We start from the raw sequence: 21,007 nt of genomic DNA, 5'->3' as shown, positions 1-21,007 counted from the left end.
GGATCGGCCCATTAACCCACAGCCTAGTTCCAGGACTAGAAAGAAAGGTGTATTCAATGGAGATCTTAATAGTCTAAAACTGAAAGTTCCGGGATCTCATTATCAAGGACTGGATCATCATCATCTTTTTTTTTTTTGTGATTAGTTCAAGAAGAGTAAAGTGATTGTATTGATAAGTCTATCCTAATACTCTGCCCATGTTTACATTCGTTGTAACAGTTGGCTTTATAGCGAGCACTTGGTACTCCCTGTTTTTCTACCGTAACTGTATTTTCATAGGAAATATCCATCCACTCAAAACAAAGTCGTGTTTTCGCCTTTTAATTTTCCCCTCTGCAGTTCTTGTGTCACCTTGAGGGTGGGAGTCGATTAGAAAGTGAGCTGAAAAGTAAATCCATTGATTGCAAATTATTGTAGAAAACTTTTCTCCGTTCTGACTGCTTAAACCTTCTGAGTCTGTAAAGGGCAAAAGTTCAGTCTTAACCAGGCTGGCATGAATAGCATATGTTTAAAGGGCCACCATCTGGAGACCGGTGTCGGTCTTGCCCCCCCCCCCTTTTTTTTTCTTTTAGTTTTGAGGTGATGATTTTCTTCATAATGTCTTCAACTGAACTCCTTTTGAAATTTTCCTTGACTATTAAATCTGATGTGATGATTTTTGACATTATGCCATTGTTGGGAACTGCGGGCACATCAATTCAACATTCAGAAAGCAAGTTGTGATCTGTGAAGTTTGGTCAACCTTCACCTTCACTCAATATCTCGGTTCCTATCTGCAGCCCGAGCCATTTTAATAAGTAGAAATCCCATGTCATGGAAATATGGAAAACAAGGTTAGTGTATGGCTCCAGTTCAAATTCGTTATATTTTCTTGTTGCTAATTCTCTTGAAAAACGATAAGCGTATATTTAAGGCAACCAAATGCAGGAAAGATGCAAGATTGTGATTAGTTGTATGTCCTTTGTGCCATCCACCTGGTCTAATCCAGTCAACCAAGCTGTCTCATTAATTAGCTTTTCCTTTCTGTTGGTTCTTTTTCCCAAGCCCTCCTTAAATCTGATGTCCACTTGATCAGTTCTAATAATGAAAGATAAACAGGTCAGGCCACCTTCATGGGTCAAGAATTTTTAAGTCGAAAGGATAACAAAATTTGTGAAAAATGTTTTGGCAAATAAGGGGACTCGTCATCTTTATTTTTTTTTTTTACTGGAAGAAAACTGATTGATTTGCTTCACTTTTTTGAATAAAATTTTGTTGACAATGCTCCAGTGGTGATCCATATTAATAGGAGCTATTGTAGGACTATTTCATCTAAATGCTAAATGAATATTTGTCAGTGTGTGAACCTATATAGTTAGTAAATGTAAAGAACATATGGTCCCAAGCACTGATTGAAATCCCATTTTAAAATCTGACCTTTTGGATGCTGGGTTTTATTTTTTGTTGCCCCCCCCTCCCTCTGATGCAGCATAATTGGTACTAATGTGAATCATCCTAATTGGTACCTACGTGGTACCAATGTGCTAGTACCATAAAGTTGAACTCTCCAACCACTCAGTCCATGTTAGACAATAAGCAGCCAAAAAGCAAAAGTTCAGTGTTCATTTCACTGTCAACCCTGTTTTACCCTCCTCTTTGATGAAGGCACATATAATTCAGCAGATTGTCAGAATTTTTCCTTCATCCTTAACATTCCACTGGTTCGTTGTACAACAAATCAAACCCACTTAGTGTGCTCTGCTCAATCTATTGCCCCTGATTGTTTGCTATGGCACAGCTATGTATATTTGACCTCACCGCTTGACACTTGCCTTGGCAGTAACTCTCTGTGACCACATCGGTAAATACAGGGTTTCAACTCATCTGTGACAGACTATGCAACATACCCTTGAAGGCCTGGCAAAGCCTTCCACCACACCTTGGCTGGTGGTCAGAACATATGCACACATTTTCCTCCTCTGAAAGGGTGTACTTTTTTTTTTAACTCCGGCTTATACACCTGTCTGGTTCACTTCCTCAGCTGTGGTTCCAGATTCCTCCTTCGTGGTCTTAACTACATGGTCGATGGCCCACCTCCTTCGAAGTCACTATCCATCTTAATCTCAGTAGGGCAAGTCTCAAGTGCTCATATAGGGTCACAACATGGATGGCTAGAGAATGGGTTAATGGGTGACACCTGTAGCGGTGTTCAGTGTATTCTGTCATGTGGTCTAACTTTGTCAGCCTCACAGCTATGAGGCTCTTGTTTCTTTTAACCATTGGTGAGTCATTTCTATCAAATGTGTTGAGGTTTAAGAATTGTACCTGGTTAACAGCCAACAACCCCCAAAAGTTGAAGACTCTCACTTAAAGATTCCAAGTTATTAGTCTTAATTCGGCATAATCACCTTTTGGATGATTGGATCTTGAGACGTTGTTCTCGCTGTCATTTAACGTTTAAAGGAGTTGAAAGGGAGTAAAAACTGATGATTCAGTTGTACTTGGTATGTGAAATATTTTGAGTTTTGTTGCTGACAACATGTGATAGGTATGACATTGGTTCAGTCTCTGGAAGTCTCCTTAATTCTTGACGGGTCACCTCCCCGGCCCTCTTGAAACTCTTTCCCCTCTAACAGATTGCTCACTCTCTCAACGTTTCCTTGTCCTCGATTTTAGTTGGGTTAAGAAATATGGGATGAATTGGTAAGCAATAAGCCTTACACTTTTGTTTTTAAACCCAAAGAGGGTCAAGTTGGCAAGTACTTTTTTTTTTTTTAGATAAAGAACAGACAATTGGACAAATTGAGAGATTAATTTCCAAAATCGAAAGGAAGGAGTTTCAAGAGTTTTGGTATTCAGTTCCTCTTTCTTTAGCGTTGCCCCAGATTGACTCTCAGGTAATGTCAGAATCTACCTCGGGAGGTGAGACAAACTGTGACAGAGGAGGAGTGAGTCACCACAGCTTCAGAAAGCTTTATTTTTATTAAAAACTATGAGCCCACATCCCCCCTTTGAGATTGTACAATGTTCTTATTGTCCTGTCTTGCTTTTCAATAAACATTTTGTAGAATTTGCAAATGTTGTGGATTTGTTTCACTTTCCCAATTGTAGGATCTTCTAACAGTTTCCTTAAGCAAGGACATTCTGAGTGCAGTAAAGTGAAGTAGCAGTCCGATATGTCCAATACAAACGGAGTGGATTGTAACGCAGCATTCAGAAATCAGAATTTCTTGCTCGGAGCTGTAGTTGTGTGAAGTCACTCCTGAGAATGCTACATGGCAGAACTTTGTGTGTGTGTGTGTGTGGTGGTGGGGGAGGGGGTTGCCAAAAAGTAATATACATGGCATGTATAAAAAAAAAAAACTTTAAAAAAAAACTACAGAGATCAAGAGGACAAAGTGTAAAGACATGCATTTATCTCAAGTGCATTTCTTTTTAGTCTGGCATCTTAAACTTGAATCCAATTCTCTTTTCCAACTAATCCACTTGTATATTAATGATACAATGTGGTTTGCATTTACCTGAAAGATATAATTGAGATTTCAAAAACAAACAAAAAAGGGAATGTTTCCAAAGAGGCCTATGTTGTCAGGTAAATATCAAAATACTAAGAATGATGAAATACGGGAGTCTTAATAGGATTAAAGATAGGGCAGGATGAGTGTAAACAAGTCTTTTAGGCAGAGAGAATTTGTCTTCTAATCCTTTAAACCTCAATATTTGGGTAAGGTTTCCCAAAAGCATTTTAGCGCTAAGATGATATTGGTTCTTTAGTCTGGCTGTCATTTTATATCTGAATCTTAGCAACCACACCATGGGATTTTCTGAATGCCTCATAAAAATGTGAAATGTGATGTTCAGTATAATTTCTATATCATACCGAACATTCTATACTTCCTCTAGGACTTCAGGATGAGTAGCAGTAAATATGTGCATATAAGGACTGTTTGGTCTTCGAAGTCACATGCACACAGCTGACATTGGTGCCTTTGCAGGTCACTAGGCAAAACTTTGTTCAATGTAAACCAGGTAAGAAACCGCTTCGGGTGCTAAGGCGTTTTTGGAACACAGCAAGACACAGCAAAGTGTAAGCAAGATAAGACTGAGTTTATCTCCATTAGCTAGTTATACTTATTGTCCTTTCTGCTTGTGTCTCTGTTCAGAAAATTGACCAGAAAAGACTTTTCATTTTGGACTAGAGCAAAGGTGGAGTGGACTTGAACACAGGTTGGGCTGGGTGGGTCTGAGAGGCCCAGCAGAGAGAAGGGATCGTGCCTGAAACAAAACCATACAAAGGCTCTTGCAGAGAGTGAGGGGGTCTTGTTATGATCCCTGGCCCTCCAGCTCTGATGCAGGGGTGTCTGGTTCCTCATCATTGTAGATATTCTCCGCCTGGATGGAAGAAAATAAGAACGGAAGGAAGAGGGCAACATGTGCAAATCGGTAACATGACATACTTTAACAGAATCTGACTTGTCTGTCAGTTACTGTACTCACCATCTGCCAAACTTGCATGATGTTGTCTTCAGACACAGAGCAGATGACCCAGGGTTCATTGGGGTTCCAAGAGAAGTCAGAGATCTTGGCTGTGTGACCTCCATGGATGAACTAACAGAGACACAAGTGGCAAGCCACTGACAACCTCATTCAAATTTTAAAAATGTCTATACATTACAGATCCATGACTTAAAAAGCATTAGCCAAAGTCTCATTGAAAAAAAAACAAAAAACATAATTAACTGCAATTTCTGACTCCCTGTTAAACACTCTACTGACTTCAAGATCCTGCTCCTCACCTTTAAGGCCCTTAATAACCTAACTCCTTCATATCTTTCCGAACTACTTCATATCCACACGCCCTCCCCACACTCTCAGATCCTCTTCTGCTCTCCAACTCACTACACCATCGGCCCGCTTGACTACCATGGGGTTTAGAGCCTTCAGTCGTTCTGCCTCCCGCCTATGGAACCCTCTCCCACAACAAATTGCAACACTGATTCTCTTTCAACCTTCAAATCCCATCTCAAAATGTACCTTTTCAAACTGGCATATTCAGTGTGATACATGCTTCATTGAGTTTTGTGCAGATAATGATTTTATACTTATCCATTGTATTAACTTTTTTATTGTCCACCCTGCTTTGTTTTGATTTTATGCTGTCTGATACAGTGCTGCTTGTTTTTTACTGTGTTCTGTAAGGTGCCCTTGAGTGCTCTGAAAGGCGCCCACAAATAAAATGTATTATTATTAATTGAAAGTGCCCTCAAAAACTCTGTCTAACGTGCTCTAATCTGCCTGATAGGGACTGTGTAGGTGTGGTCTCAGCACATAATGACTGATAGTCATTTCTCCTTGGCAATTTAAACAAAAAAACCCAACATGGTGGTCAGTGAAAGCTAGTTACAGATAACTTTACGCAATTCAAACCATCACTGAATGGTGAAATATCAAAAACTGTTTTTGCTTTTGCCGTCAATTGTATGTTCATGTGGGACCCTAGAGCTTATAGTAAGAGGCTGACTAAATAAATGTTTTCCAGTAAACACAGATCTAAATCTTTACCAAGTGATTTGACATACCAAAATTTTGTGAATATGAATCTTTGATAAAACCCAGTCATTTCTTTAAGGTAGAAAAATACTGGACAGATCCTCCTGTCTTGCATCCATTCCATTACAGCTGAGGATGATTCAAACTATCCCAGTGATAGTTTGAATCATCTGCTACTGGACCTCAACTCTTGTCAACTATACTGACAGCCCCAGAAATGTAAGACCCCATTTTCTATGGGACTGACAATAAGAACAGATTCAACATCTTTGGTGCCTCCCACTACAAAAAAACTTTTTTACACTGCATGAGTGTGTGAATGACATAACAGTAGTCCCCTTACAAATGTAGTATGGGCTTAGTCTGTATTTGGCAGAATGAACAACTCGGCATATGATAAAGCATACAACATTACGAAAGTGATTTCTCACCAATTAAATTCTTTATTTATTTAAAGTTGAGGTCTTAGGGCTGTGCTCCAGCTTCTGAAATGGTAGCATCTAGTGGTTGGTTTCAAGCTCAGCTGAATTTGAATGGCAGGTGAGTTTGGGACTGTGCTACTGTAATTGGATCTGAAGGTGTGTTTATGACTGGACCGCATGTAATGGAGGCTGATGGGACGAAGTGACCTTTATTTGTCACAACAGCAGCCAGTACTTACCAGCAGCTCCGGTGGGCCATCCTCGGCATCCTCTGCCGACTGCTCCTCCCCTATTTTACTGGAAAGACAAACCAAACAGAATGTGAGACAGGCTGTTTAACAACAGAAAGTGAGGTCCGGTTTATATGGGCCTACTCGGTACTAAAAGTGTGATGTTCCAGTTTTAAAGTCAAGACTTATGACTGCTCCTGTATTTTTTCTATTGTCAATTAATCAGTCGTCTTGAATGCATATATTTTAATTCATATAGTTTGTGTTCACATCCTGTCCCATTTGTCTTGTTCCAATCACGGACCAGGAACATCAACAGACGACCAGAGTGGGTAGGCTTGTCTCTCCCCCTGCCATTTTGTTTCCAAAAGTGAGCCGTTCAAACAGAATGTGCGGTCAGATGATTTTGGGCCAACTTTGTATGTGACAAGTGTAATGTTCCAGATTTTAAGTCATGACTAATTATTTTCTTGATTTTTCTATTTATTGTGATACAAGCTGTGTTGTCTGTAATGGTGTTAACTGTATGATGTCTCTAAGTGCTGTTTGTCTTAACCCAATAGACAACCTTGGAAAATAAGCTTATCAAATAATGACAAATGTGCCTTCCCCTAGAAGAATTTGCCACATTTATAGGTTAGTGAATTTCACAAAAACATTTTTAAATGAAAATAATAAATAAATAAAAAATCTGATCTGATCATGGCCTACTGTAAAAGCAAGTTAAAGGCGGCATGCTGGGTATTTGTCTGACCTGAGGTCCCAGACATTGAGACGTCGGTCAGTGCCACTGGAGGCCAGGATGGTCTCATTGTGAGGGGACCATTGTACCTGATTCAAAGGACAGTTTATACAAGATCAGTACATTAAACTCTGTTCTGACAACAAACTATATCATGTTCCTGACTCACTTAACACTACAAAGGGATTCCACATACACACATGCAACTTGGCTCTTACCCTAACCACTGTTTGTGTTCACATACTCTGCACATGCATCACATTCTGCACATGCATGCATGCACACACTGCAAGTATACTTGACTATTTCACTTTTAGGCTACTGTCACATGCATAAATGCAGGCGAATGACCATCACCTGCTGACACGAAATTCGTATCTTGTTGTGCTGAATGGGGTCAGTTCAGGATGTGACACCAAGTGGGGTCAACCACACTGTTTTTTACTATTGGTTGAGACTGCAGATTCGCCGGTCAAAGTTCACCAAAATTGAACTCCACGTGAAGCAAAGATGCAAATTTCCTTCACCACCCAAAGTGAACATTATAGTCACCCCTTCACTTGCACAGAGTGGAAGTGAATGGGATGTGAATATTTGCCAATGTTAATTTCACGCATGTGACTGTGCCTTTTTGCTTCTTTTAGGTAAAGCATCTTGTATTGCAATTTGATGTACTGTTTACGCCAAACAAATTAAGTTTGATTAACTGATAGCTGCATGTCATCCTCTACACACAAGATTAAACTATGTTCCTACCTGGAATATCTCATCTTTGTGTGATTCAAAGGAGTGGAGCTTCAGTTTGAGGTTCCTGAGATCCCACAATGCAACAGTCTGGAAGACATGCAGGGATTTGGGGGCTTTGTTTCCATACACTTTCCACTCAAGAACAAATTCGAATTGTGTGGGTAAAACAATTTTCAACTGACCATTGTTACATCTTACATTAGCCATAACTACATTTACAATAATTATCACTGATCTTACATTTGGAACAAATAATATAAAAAAATAAATACTAACACCTAAAATCTCTAGAAGTCCAAAAATACAGTTGCATATAAGAATTGGGTCTTGACTGAGCTATTATAATCCTTTATATTAACCAATCTGTTCCATGGCTGGCCCCTTTGGTCGTGTCCTCCCTCTGAAAGCTGTTTGTTCTCCTCCCATCACTCCTACCTTGTCAGCGGAGCCAGTAGCAAGAATGAACTCGCTGTAAGGGTTGAAGCTCAGACAATTGACCTCAGCGGTGTGGGCATCCACTGAGTGACTGGGCTTGGACGTGTTGTTCGACCGAGTGTCCCATCTAGGAAAAAATGAAAATAAAAAAAACTATAGAAAAAGAAGATATGGATGATCAAATTTCCACTTTGTGAGTACATTCTCTTTCAAGTTTTTCCATTCTACTGCATCTTTGCATACATATTTTCCTATTGTAAAGCCACATGCTGCTCCTTATGTACAGACGCTTTATAGTCATTATATTCATATCAATGTCACATTCATCCATCCATCCATTATCCAAGCCGCTCATCCCAATCGGGGTCATGGGGATGCTGGAGCCTATCCCAGCAGTCATTGGGCGGCAGGCGGGGAGACACCCTGGACAGACCGCCAGGCCATCACAGGGCAATATTATATCATTCTATTAACTGTTTTGCTCTCCGTCGCTCACATGACTATAGTCACATGAATGTCACATTCATGTGACTATTTTAAATTGACAAGAAAATTCTTCAAAACAGAACTTATCTACATGTATCACTACATATAACATGTTACATATAAATATATATTTCCATTATAATTCCATCTTATCTAAGTGGCCACAGGGAGAACCCAAAAAAATCAAATTAATGGGATTTGAAAACTTAATTGGCAAATAAAACATTCTTATTCACTGATTCTGACTGATCCACAGAGCATAAAACATCTTCTAGCTGGGGGTTAAAAAGAACGGCGTAGTATTTGGATTTGCCACTCACATCATAAGTTTCTGGTCATCGGCCACAGAGCCAAACAGGGACTCATGGAGCAGGTGCCAGGAGACGTCCTCCACCACGGCTGTGTGGCCTGTAAAGATGGTCTTAGCATCCACAATTTTCCCCTCTTTGGGCCCCGCACCAATGTCCCACAGGCAGATAGTCTGGAAAGGAGTGGAAAGACAGAGGAGAGAAGAGATGAGCAGACAGGAGAGGAGAGGAGGAGGAGAGGAAATGAATGAGTAGAGAGGAGTAAAGATAAAGGGAGGGGAGAGGAGAAGGTAAAGAGGAGGAAGCTTCAGAGTTATTCTCCCATCAGCATCCATCTTATACTTCCTTTCCCACTGTCTTATCTTCTCTGCATTGTAAAGTTATCCAAATTAACACCCTTTAAATATTCCACTGGGTTCAGGTGCACTCACTCACATGGTCATCGGAGGCACTGAGCAAATTCCCACTGAGGTTAGGATTCCAGGACAGACCATATCCCTCTTTCTGGTGACCCCTCAGCCTCAGATCAGGGCTACACTCTCCACTGGGGTCTGAAAGACCCACAGAAACACACACAAAGACAAAAAACAAAAACCAACAAACAAACAAAAACAACAACAAAAAACATGTTTAATTGACATTCATGTATGATTGATTAGGTGGTGTGTCTTCTGATGAGTGTGAATATTGAGGTGTGTTTGTACTACATTCCCTCAAATTTAGAGTTTGGGATCTTCTGGCTAGAAGTTCTGACCAAGTGCAGCAGCTTGCAGAAATCATGCAGTGTTAACCATCAATTACCTAGACTGTCGAATTTGTCCCACCAGTTTCTTAATGAAGCAAAAATATTTTTACACTTCTCATAATATAAAAGATCTCTTAACATAGTGTTTTGCTTCAACAAAGCATCTCTCACTCCCAGTCAGCCCCCCGTACACGGACATGATCACACGCACTGGAACATTCCTGGCTGCATCCGAGACACCAAGGCATTTTGAGGACAAACATCGTTTGAGGTAACTAATATTACAGTATCCATTGCAGTTATTCACTAGTCCAAGTTATCACTGATAATTAACGAAACGCTAACGTTCGGTAACATTACCGTTAGCTAACGACGTTAGCTGTCAGTCTCCTCGCTTATGTCAACTGACATATCTGGCTGCTTGTCGTGAAAAACAATGTATAACGTATTTAATGTTAAATCTAGCAAGCCAACGTTAGCTAATCTAACGTTAACAATATTACCAGCGGTTCCAACCTCATTTAATTTAAATAATGTAAATTAACATCTCTTTAAAATTATTTCCCTAGGACAAGAACCAAGCCGGAATAATGTCCCTGCTAGCCAATGAGTGAGACGAATGTGGACAGAGCTACCCATTTATGCTGCCGTTTGGCAGCAATTGCACTTGTCATTCCAGTGTCAAGCATCAACTGTGAGAAGAGACTTTTCCACAATGAACAGGGTAAGGACAGAGGGCATGGCAGTATGACTGAAGTTGCCGAGATGTGTGCCAAACATTTAACCCATTGCACTTAACATGATAAACTGCATTATCTTCTTAACTAAAAGAAGAGTACAAAGTGTGCTCCAAATGCAACTTTTATTTACATTCATTTAGCAAATTGTAGTTACCTTCATTTTCAGGTCAAATCAGACCATCGTAACAGGCTACAAGATTACCTGGCTGCCTGTGGCTCTACATCAATGGGTCGAACCCAGAGGAATTCCACTACAAAAGGGCATTAGAGCTGTGTTTCGCCACACCCAGGAAAATTAAATGTCCAAATTCAGGGTGCATAGTTTGCCAATAGGGATGTAGGGAGTGTTGATCAATACCATGTCCTCTACCTATAATAGATAATAAATCTGTATTAAAGGCCCCCCACGCATGAAATATTGACTTTTCAAGCTGATAAATGATGTCCTGAGATCACCCATCAAGTTCTACATTTTGGTTCAGCCCCAAACAAATTTTTCAGCTGAAATGGGTCTATTTTTGGCTAAAAGCTTAAATTTTTCTACTACAAAGTTTAAAAGGGAAATGACCATGTGGCCTCCTTATCCAGTATATTTTTTATTTTCTAAAAAATAAACCAGTTCAACACAGCTACCCACTTTTGCTTAATTTATTTGAAGGATCAAATGTATGCTCTAGTCGATTTTGTCTATTGACCATTTGTGAACTGTGATAAACTCTGTCTTGTTTACCATGCTTTGTGGGTGTGACTTTTTTGGTGTATCATCACCATTCATATCTAAACAGCCAATTTGGTTATGATTAAAATTGTTTACTACAGCACAAAATTGCTTATAAGAGCACACAATTGTTTACAAGAGCACAAAGTTCTTCATAGATCTAGCCTCTTAATTTTGCTCTCAAGTACACCAGATTGATGCATTTAACTTTAAAATCTACGACAGTTTCTTCTGGGGGAGCATGCCCTCAGACCCTCTAGGGCAGTGGTTCTCAACCTTTTTGGGGTCCTGGACCCCCTGCGTATTTTTGATCTACCCTGAGGACCCCTCCACCTGATCTTGGGGGAGGGGGGTTGCAATTTGATAGAAACAGTAGAAACTGCATTTTAAATTGCATTATAGCATTTATTCACTCTTTGGGGCAAAAATAAGAGCTTTCAGTTGTAACTTAGATATAGTTAACAAAACAGAATTCTTATGCAGTAACTTTCAGATATATGTAACAAAACAGAATATGTATTCAGTAACTTTCAGATATATGTAACAACAGAATTTTTATGCAGTAACTTTCAGATATATGTAACAACAGAATTTTTATGCAGTAACTTTCAGATATATGTAACAAACAGAACTTTTATGCAGTAACTTCCAGAAATATGTAACAAAACAGAATTTTTATGCACTCTGCAAGAACAAAAACAAACATAAGTATGAAATCTCAATGGATATTGTATAGTTAAGTCTTAGTTTTGTCTGTATAGGCAGATGGTGTGTGTGTTTTCAAAGCAAAGCATCCTCACTGTTTGTGTGCCACTTGGGTGTGGTGTGGTGAAAAGTTCATGTGTGGTGAGGTGTGCTGTGTAACCGTGAGTGAGACACTTGTACTTGTCTGCCGCTCATGAGTTTCTGTAACCTGGGTTGAATAGTGGCAACAGCTGTAATGATACCTCTCTCTTGAAGTCTGTTTCTCTGTTTGGTCTTTATGTGTGTCAGAGCTGAGAAAGTGAGCTCACACAAGTATGTAGACCCGAATGGCTCCAACTGGTAGAGAGCCTCTTTTGCAAGCTCTGGGTACTCCTTCTCCACACAGCACCAAAACTGTGTTAGTGATGTCTCTGAAACCTTCAGTCTGAAGCCACTGTCTGAAGACAGGTCAACGAGGCTCTCACGGAGTTGCTCTGGTGCTGTATCCATGCTGCTGGGCATGAATGGCCTGCGTATCCAGTCATGTCTAGTACACATGTCCTCAATGTCTGGGAAGTAGGATTGAAACTCAGCTGACAGTTTGGCCAGGTGCATTTTTACAGTTTTCAAAATGTTCTGCTTCATGTTCTGTTTCATGTCAGCTATCCAAGAGTTAAGCTGAGGGAAAATACTGATATCCCCCTTTTCACACCGTCTCAACCAGAGGTCAGTTTTCCTCATGAATGCTGAAACTTTATCAAACATCTGAAGAACAGTTTTATCATCACCTTGCAAGCTCGTGTTCAACTCATTCAGACGGCCAAAAACATCAGCAAGGTAAGCCAGGTGAGCCAACCAGGTCTGGTCTTCAAGTTTAGCAGCCAGAGGATGTCCATGCTCGGAGAGGACATCGCGCACCTGCTCTCTCAGTTCCCATAGTCTCTGTAGTGTTTTCCCCCTTGATAGCCAACGTACGTCTGTATGTAGCAGCAGCTGATGATGGTCACCGCCTGTTTCGTCGCACAGCTTGTGGAAGTCTTGCGTTGAGAGGTCGTGATTTAATGAAGTTAATCACTTTCACAGCGTCAGTCAAAACACTGTCCAGTTCTGGGCTCATGCGTTTTGAAGCCAACGCTTCTCTGTGAATTATGCAGTGCATGCTTTGGATGTTGGGGTTTACCTGCCTGATGCGAGAGACAACTCCGCGGTGCCGACCTGTCATAGACGCTGCCCCGTCTGTGCATACATGCGAGCAGAGCTTCCAGTCCAATGCGTGCTCCGTGAAAAAACAGTCAATCAAATTAAAAATGTCCTTACCCGTAGCTTTTTCAGGTAGTGGCTTGCAGAAGACGATGTGTTCAACTATATCGTTGACTGTGTCATCTTTGAAACGAGCAAACATGACCAACTGGGCTTCTCCATTCACATCAGTAGACTCGTCTAGCTGTACTGAAAAAGAGCCCGCTCTTTTCAGTTTATCGGTCACCTGCTGAACAATGTCACCAGCCATCTCATCCACTCTGCGGCATATTGTGTCGTTAGACAGCGGTACTGACCGGATTGCATCTGCTGCTTTTTTATCCACCATAGTTTCAGCTAGGATAGCTGCTGCTGGTGCAATTAACTCCTCTGCTATTGTATATGGCTTTTTAGCTTTAGCGATTAGCAAAGCTACCTGGTAAGATGCTTGGAGGGAAGTTGCTGAAGTCTGACTTGCGGCACGCATGTGATTTTGCGCTCCCCTGAACTCCGACAATTTTCGTTTGAAGAAGTCAGCAGTCTTGCCCACTGATGACTGGTGCCTGGTGCTTAGGTGCCGCTGCAGGTGTGCCGGTTTCATGGCGTGGTTTGACAGTACCTCTCCACATAAAAAACACAGAGGCTGCTGAGGTTCCGAATCAGTTGCCGTAAATCCAAATAATATGTAATCTTCTTTGTAAAGTATCTTTTTGCTGTCTGTTTTGGTTTTCTTTTCGGGTGGCCCCGAGTCTCCTTCGTCTGTTTTTTTTAATTTGAGCCATCTCTCCATGTTGTCACGACTTCTTCTTCTTCTTCTACTTCTTCTTCGTCGTGTAACTGTGCTTATCATCTTCTTCTTTGTTTGTTTGTAACATTAGCTTAATTTCAAGTGCTAACCTGAATCTTGCAAGTTACTGAGTTTTCTCACAACACCTTCCTGCAGATGTTTCACAATAAAATCATTATTAAGAAATGAATGGTGTACGCCCAATGAAACACTAGGGGGCTCATAATTTGGAAACGGATGCAGATCGTGTTAAGTTTGTATTAACAGCGTCATGCAGTAACTTTTAACAATGCAAACGGGAGCGAGATCTCTTATTAAAATACAATAAATTACACTTGTTAAACAGATGTAATTAGAGAAAAAAGTCCTGTTACCCTTTATAGTTTAGGTAGATAAAGGTCTCAGTCACATTTGAGTAAAATAATCCTATTTCTATAAATGTCATAGGATCTTTTTTTTAAAAGATATTTTATTTTCACGGACCCCTTGCAATTACACCACGGACCACTAGGGGTCCGCGGACCCCCGGTTGAGAAACACTGCTCTAGGGGGGTCTGAGAGCCACCCACCAATCTCACAAAATCCTTTGGGAAACACTGCAATGCAGGCCCATAGATTTTTGCAAGAAAGTGTGAATGCGGGAAAAGTCTGGCACAAACTTTAACTAGTTATCCTAAATTACAGAGCAAGTAAAGACATCCCATTCAGAATATACAAGATTAACCTTTCGATTAACCTCACACCAACACCAAGCACATGTTTCACTGAATCAAAGAGTCACACGATACTAGAGGTATAACTTAATTGTATTATCAGGGTTAAATTCATGGTAAAAAGAAACTCCTTTACAATCACTATGTATGACTAGACAGTTGTAACTCAATTTTCCAAGTTGGATATTTCAATTCAAGGAGCCATACTATTTTACTTGATGCTGGAAATCCTGACTTCTCAATTTCAAGTGGAATGAAGCGTTACAACAGCAATCTAACCTGGCTTGGAGGGGTGTTTGGTGTAGTCAAACACCAGCACATCAGAGGTGGGAGTCTTGGTGGCGATGATACAGGGGTTCTGAGGCATGTAGCGTGCTCGGTTCACCTCTCCTTCATGGTTAATCTTGATTTCAATCTCTATTTTCCCACTGACTGAGCCAAAGCCGCCAAACTCTAAGAAGGGAATAAAATTCAGTATAAAAAGCATATTTCTATATCAAAGAAGTAAAATCCTTACCTTTATCTATGGCTGCCAAACTTGGCTTCTCTACCAGCTATTTTGGTAGGTAATCAGTCATCACTTGGGAGATTATTTTCTATTTTTTTCAACTATTGCAAAATCCAATGTAGCTGTCAAAAGACAGTGGGTGGCCGGTTAGAATTCCCCAATGACTGTGGCCAGTGGCCATTCGGATTACTTTAATGCCTGTTCCTCACAATGAAAAATAGTCTTAACATAATCTACATTTGCAGACCAAGGTTTGTCTTTCAATCAACTCACAATTGTCCATATCACATGGATGTACGATAAAGTTGGAATAACTTGTGTTTTACGAAGGTATATTTAAAATTTTATGAACTATATATTTGGCCACAGTTATGCCACATTGGCCTTTGTAGGCACTGAGATGTACCTTCATATCCTTAAGTGGTCTTACAAACACATAAATACTACCTCTGCCAAAAGACCAAAGGAGGGGAGCACCTTCAGCACCCTTAAAAAGACAGGAACAACGCTTAACATACCTGCTGGAAGACAGAAAGAAACAGTTTCACCACCCTGGGGAAAATGGAACTGACCATTGATCATGACTACCTTATCTCATCTTATCCATATGTAACAAGTCTGATGATTTCCACATAATCATTGACCAACCTCCAAGCTCTCAGTAAATAATGTCTTTATACATACTCAATAATCCAGGTAAGAAAATCAAAGAAAGATGAATCAGTTCATCTGGACACAACGTTTATTGACACAAACGTTTCATTACTCATCTAAGTGACCTCTTCAGTCTGAACTGACTGCAGGTATCCCCACTCTTATAAACAATACAGTTGTTATGCAACTGTATTGTTTATAAGGGTGGGGATAACCTGCTGAAGAGGTCACTTAGATGAATGATGAAACACTTCTCTCAATAAACGTTGTGTCCAGATGAACTGATTCAACTTTCTTTGATCTCAGTAAATAAGTACTTTATCTTAACAATTAAAGAGTTTGCTTTTTTCTTGGCTCAGGTCCCAGCTTGTAGAATAACACACAGTCAAGTTACCTCCTTTCTCACTGTCGTAGTGTGAGGCGTCAAACTGGGCATCGTCATTGGGCACCTGGACGCTGGCTATGACCAGGTGGTTCTGCTCATCTGATGTGTGGGTCCCCAAAACCAGCCTGTGGATAGCGTAGTCCTTCCCCTCTGGCCTGCAGTGCACAAAAACAATGGCCTGTTTGTAATCCTCTGCTAGCCATAGTAGCTTGTAGAGTTAGTGTGTGGACAATCCTTTGACCTCTATCATTCAGTAGGCCTTGTGGTTTAAATGTAATGGTAATGAATAAGAAAAAAGTAGTAGGGGCAATATTTTGGTGTACTTCTTTCATACTTAGAGAAAGCTATGCATTAAAACATATAACATCAAAAATGTAACACTGGTGCAGTGATTCAGATTACAAGGTCAGAAAGAAGCTTGGCGAGATGATGGAGATGCACTAGCCTACTGGTAGGCAAGTCATCTTCCATTCAATTCAAGAGCATGCTTATGAAATCGTATGGTGACAGGGTCTTTATCATCCTTGCATAGTCCAGATTTAACTTGACTACATAAAACCAGCTATAGATTGTCCTTGCTGGCATAAACAAATATAATATAAATAAAATAATTAAATATAACAAATAAATGGTGGCATAAATGACACCAACAATGATGCAGCGCAAGATTTTTAACTTGAGGAAATCTTAAGTACATGATATGACAACAACTCTTTCTTAGCTGGTGTCTGGGATTTAGGGGGGGGTTTAACAGATCGACATGGTCAAACACCAGTTACTCTGTCATCTTCAAACCAAACCAGCTAATGATAACAATATTATTATCACCTTAGGTCAACTTCTGTACTATTCTATAAATTTTGTATGGCTAGGATTTAAAAACAAAGGTGGCTGAATGAATTTTGCTTAAATGTTGTGTGACAGACCAGGAATTAGGATTAATCAAAGCTAGCCATTTGTCTCTCTTAAGGTTTGCCATGGTCATATGTGACGAACTATGGGAACCATTCATGGAAGACCTAAGAGCTGCCAAGTTCCTCATTGTCCTGGCAGACTCCGCCACTGATGTGAGCATCTGTGACCTTGAGGGAGTTTATGTCAGAATCCTGAAAGATGGGGAGCCAAAGAATGTGTTCTTGGCAGAAGAACTCCACCATGCCACTTTTTTCAGACACTGTGCAGCTGTTAATGCTGGTAAGTCAAGTTTTAAACTCATTTGAAGAAACACTTGTTGATGAAATTTTATTATGTTTCATAAATAGATGTTTGATGGTAGTTAAAAAAATGGACATAACTGTCACTCTGTAAACAGTATTTCAGAAAATTGGCCTCCCAGAGTGGAAACAGAAGTTAGTCGGCTTCGTATCCAATGGAGCCTCAGTGATGGTCGGGAGGCGTGGGGGGTCTCTGCTCTACTCCGGGAAGAAGCCCCCCACCTCATTAACATCCAACTCTTTGCCCATGGACTAGAACTGGCAGCCATGGATGCCATAAACAGGGATGACAGAATGAAGAAAGTAAGTGTTACTGCATGAATTAATTTGAAATTAATGTAAGTTTAATCCAGCAATGTTTTATTGCCTATACTAATTTATCCTTCTATTCATACAGGTGACCGAGCTCCTCAAAGGCCTCTACAAACAGTACCACTATTCGCCCAAAGCATGGAGAGAGCTCAAAGTGCTAAGTGGGGGTCCTCCAGCATAAGATCTGGAAGCCGACCAATCTGGGGGGGGCAAGGTGGCTCCCGCATATGGACAGACCTCTTCAGACCCTCATGTTGGCACACATGGAGAATACCATTGAAACCAGGTAACTCATTCAAAGAGTCATCTATTTTTCAATTTGCATTTGCATTACTGGGTTGTATTCTCATTATTTTTTTTATTTTTTTATATAAATTTATTTCTGATTTTTCCCTTTTTCTCCCAATTTAGTGGCCAATCGATCCCCATTTTAGTTCAAACTCCCACCCTTGTATTGCACGCGTTCGCCAACTGCATCTCTCCGGCCGGCAGTCTCGAAGGAGACGCCTCGCCACTTTCGTGACAAGGCGAATCCAGGCCAAACCACTGCTTTTTCCGACACACACAGAGACACATTCATGTGACGAACACAAGCCGACTCTGCCCCCCTCCCGAAGACAGCGTTGCCAATTATTGCATGCTTCATCAGTCTGGCCATAGTCAGATCTGACGAGACCGGGGCGCGAACCCCAGTGGGCAACTGCATTGACACAAAGCCGATGCTTAGACCGCTACACCACCGCGGACCCCGTATTCTCATTATTGAACAACTGATGTGTGTGCTTTTTCCAGATCTGCCAGTGCGGACATGATCGGGAGAGCCAAGCAGCGTGTTCAGATCTTGAAGGACTACAGCCACCTCTTGTTTATTGTCCTGGTACAGGATATCTTAATGAGCTGGTCAATTTTTTTTTTCCTCTGTATTGTTTTGAGTGATTATTATAGGGTAGTGTTAGTATTAGCGACATTTTTATTCTTTGGAGTCTTAAGTCTGAAGCTTCAGGAGAATGTCACACTCCCCAAGGCCGTAGAGGCCTTTGAGACTACACTGCTCATGCTCACAAGGATGCTCTCAGCAGCTAGAGAGAACCTTGAAGGCTTTCTTCAGGACTCCGCAGAGGGCCAGTTCCGTGCACTGCAGCTCCAGAGCTTTAGCCAGGAGAGCAGGGATAGATTCGACAGGTAGTAAAAGGAAAAATGGAAAATAAAGAGCATTTGTTGATATGGTTCAATTAGCCTGTTGTTCAATAAAAGGGCTCACTCATTTGTGTTCACTGCATGACATATTTTAATTGCACAGTCACTGCCTTTTAAAACATACTATTTAAAATTAAATTTTACGTCGATAGATTGAAGAGCCAACTCCTTGATGCAGACATCAAAAGCACGAGGAGCCGTTTCAAGGACCTGGGGTCTTATTTATAAAATAGTGCATAGGATCCTTACTAAAAGTATAAGTGCGCACAAAAGCTGAAAATGGCATGTGACCCAAAAAAAAACAAAACGGAAAAAAAAAAAACGGATTTAAATGTGTGAGAGTCGTCATTATACAATCTGGCTTCAATTCACCACCTCACCATCTGCATTTGCATACAGGTGCGCACATTCTCCCGTCAAGTTTGTTTTTATAGATCACCAATTTTGCTTGGGAAGTGGCATACACCTTTTTCAAGCTCCGTTTTGTGCATATGCAATGGTTATAAATGAGACCCCTGGAGAGTGACAAGATTCTTCAGGCAGCTGCGAGTTTGTTGGACCCGTGGGAGTGGCCCAAAGAGAAGGTAGCCCTGGCCAGTTATGGAGCAGACCATCTCCGTGTCATCACATACCACTTTGCTGACATACTGGATAGGGTGGGCTGTGACAGGGGTCAGGCAACGCACCAGGAGTGGCCAAGTGCAAAAGTGGTGATCAAAGTGCTGCCCCAGGTCCAACAAAGGAAGATATGGGCAGACTTTTTAACAGACCCTGATAGGCTGCAGAGCTTCGCCAACCTGCTCATGGTGGTTGAGCTGATCCTCGTGTTTCCACTATCCACCGCTGCCTGTGAGCGTGGCTTCAGTTCCATGAAGCGCATTAAAACAGATTGGCGGAGCAACCTTTCAGTTGATATGTTGTGGAAACTGCTACACATTAGCACTGAGGGGCAGCAGTTGCCAATTTTGATGCGGAGTGTGTTACACAAAGATGGCTGTCAGTAGGGCAGAGAGCACGCCGGTGTACTTAAGATTTGTATTTGTATGGCTTCATTACGTTTGCAGATGCAAAGCATCTGCTACAGCCTGTTCTTTCACTCACTCACACACGGTTAAGTTCACTCGCTCAATCACTCACAGTTAACGAGTCCATCTCTGGGGAGAAGGACGGACAGATGGACAGGTCATACCATTTTTAATATGCAAGAATGTTTGTTGCTATGCAACTACAACACTGTGTCCTTATAATTCATTTACTTAAATAAAGATTAAACATGACAAATAACTATAGTCTTTGCTGTTATTTGATGACCACTAATAATTAAAACAATTTGTATAGGGGCAAGTAAAAATTGACTTTGGGCAAGTAGATTTCTGACCCACTTGTCCGTTTAACCATGTGTTGTAAGCGTATGCGTTATATCAGCGCTACACCGTGGGGTTTACTTTAGGGCAGGCCACCCACCTGCTGACATCCGGTAACCACTGAACGGTGAGACTGGGCCACTCCAGCGCATGCGTCATCACCAGATCGTAGAGGAAAGGTGTGTTTTTCTTCCATATCTTGTACTCTTCATTGATGACTCTTTCTTCCACAGCATCGTCATACACTGTTTCAAAACAAGAAAGGGTTAGTTGTGGTCTAATCTAATTCAAGTTTTACAAGGGGAAAAAATCCAAGAATTTGAACGTGGAATCGATTTGCTAAGACTGTATAGAGGTGGCGTCACTTTCACGTTCACTAGACAAATTGTGTAATATGATGAGAATGAATGCGGAATTAACTGTCGCGTTGGCTAAATTCAATAAGCTTCCTAAGCTAGCATTCCACGCTAACAATCATCACAGCAAACGACCGTGGTACGCACACAAAGCGGCATGCATGAGAAATGGGCCACCAAGCTTTGCCAAACCCACCCTCTTTATCGGCCATGTTTCAAAATTGGCGTCTGCTGCGGCGGTATGCCACAATGCCCGAAAGTAAAGTAACCTTGAGATAATATGTCTAATTTCGGCCTTTGTTCAGCAACTCCTGATTGTATCGTTTGCGAACTGTCGTCCTTCCTTTTCAGCGCGTATTTGGGCTGCGTACAGCGCATGTGTCAGAGCACACCGGCGAGGATCAGTGCTGCGTGCGTATTGCGCAGACTGAAAGTAACTGGTAAATTGACTGCATTTATATAGCGCTTTTCTAGTCTACCGACGATTCGAAG

The 21,007-nt window shown here is 41.1% G+C and overlaps 1 protein-coding gene across 1 annotated transcript; it reads right to left on the bottom strand.

The window, feature by feature from the left end:
• Nucleotides 1-17: 17 nt before the first annotated feature.
• On the bottom strand, nt 18-20,872 carry rbb4l (retinoblastoma binding protein 4, like). The gene is made up of 12 exons (XM_056279254.1): nt 20,712-20,872; nt 20,260-20,404; nt 16,082-16,227; nt 14,805-14,978; nt 9,335-9,450; nt 8,912-9,072; nt 8,106-8,232; nt 7,680-7,757; nt 6,936-7,012; nt 6,191-6,248; nt 4,477-4,587; nt 18-4,371 (listed from the first exon to the last, which is right to left on the bottom strand). Exons 1-12 carry the CDS (start codon nt 20,725-20,727, stop codon nt 4,303-4,305), a joined length of 1,278 nt encoding a protein of 425 aa, XP_056135229.1. The 5' UTR covers nt 20,728-20,872; the 3' UTR covers nt 18-4,302.
• Nucleotides 20,873-21,007: the final 135 nt, after the last annotated feature.

The sequence above is a fragment of the Lampris incognitus genome, chromosome 4, assembly GCF_029633865.1.
Source record: "Lampris incognitus isolate fLamInc1 chromosome 4, fLamInc1.hap2, whole genome shotgun sequence".
In the NCBI taxonomy this organism is placed as follows: Eukaryota; Metazoa; Chordata; class Actinopteri; order Lampriformes; family Lampridae; genus Lampris; species Lampris incognitus.
The sequence above is the reverse complement of the archived record's forward strand: the minus strand, read 5'-3'. Positions and strand labels throughout refer to the sequence as shown.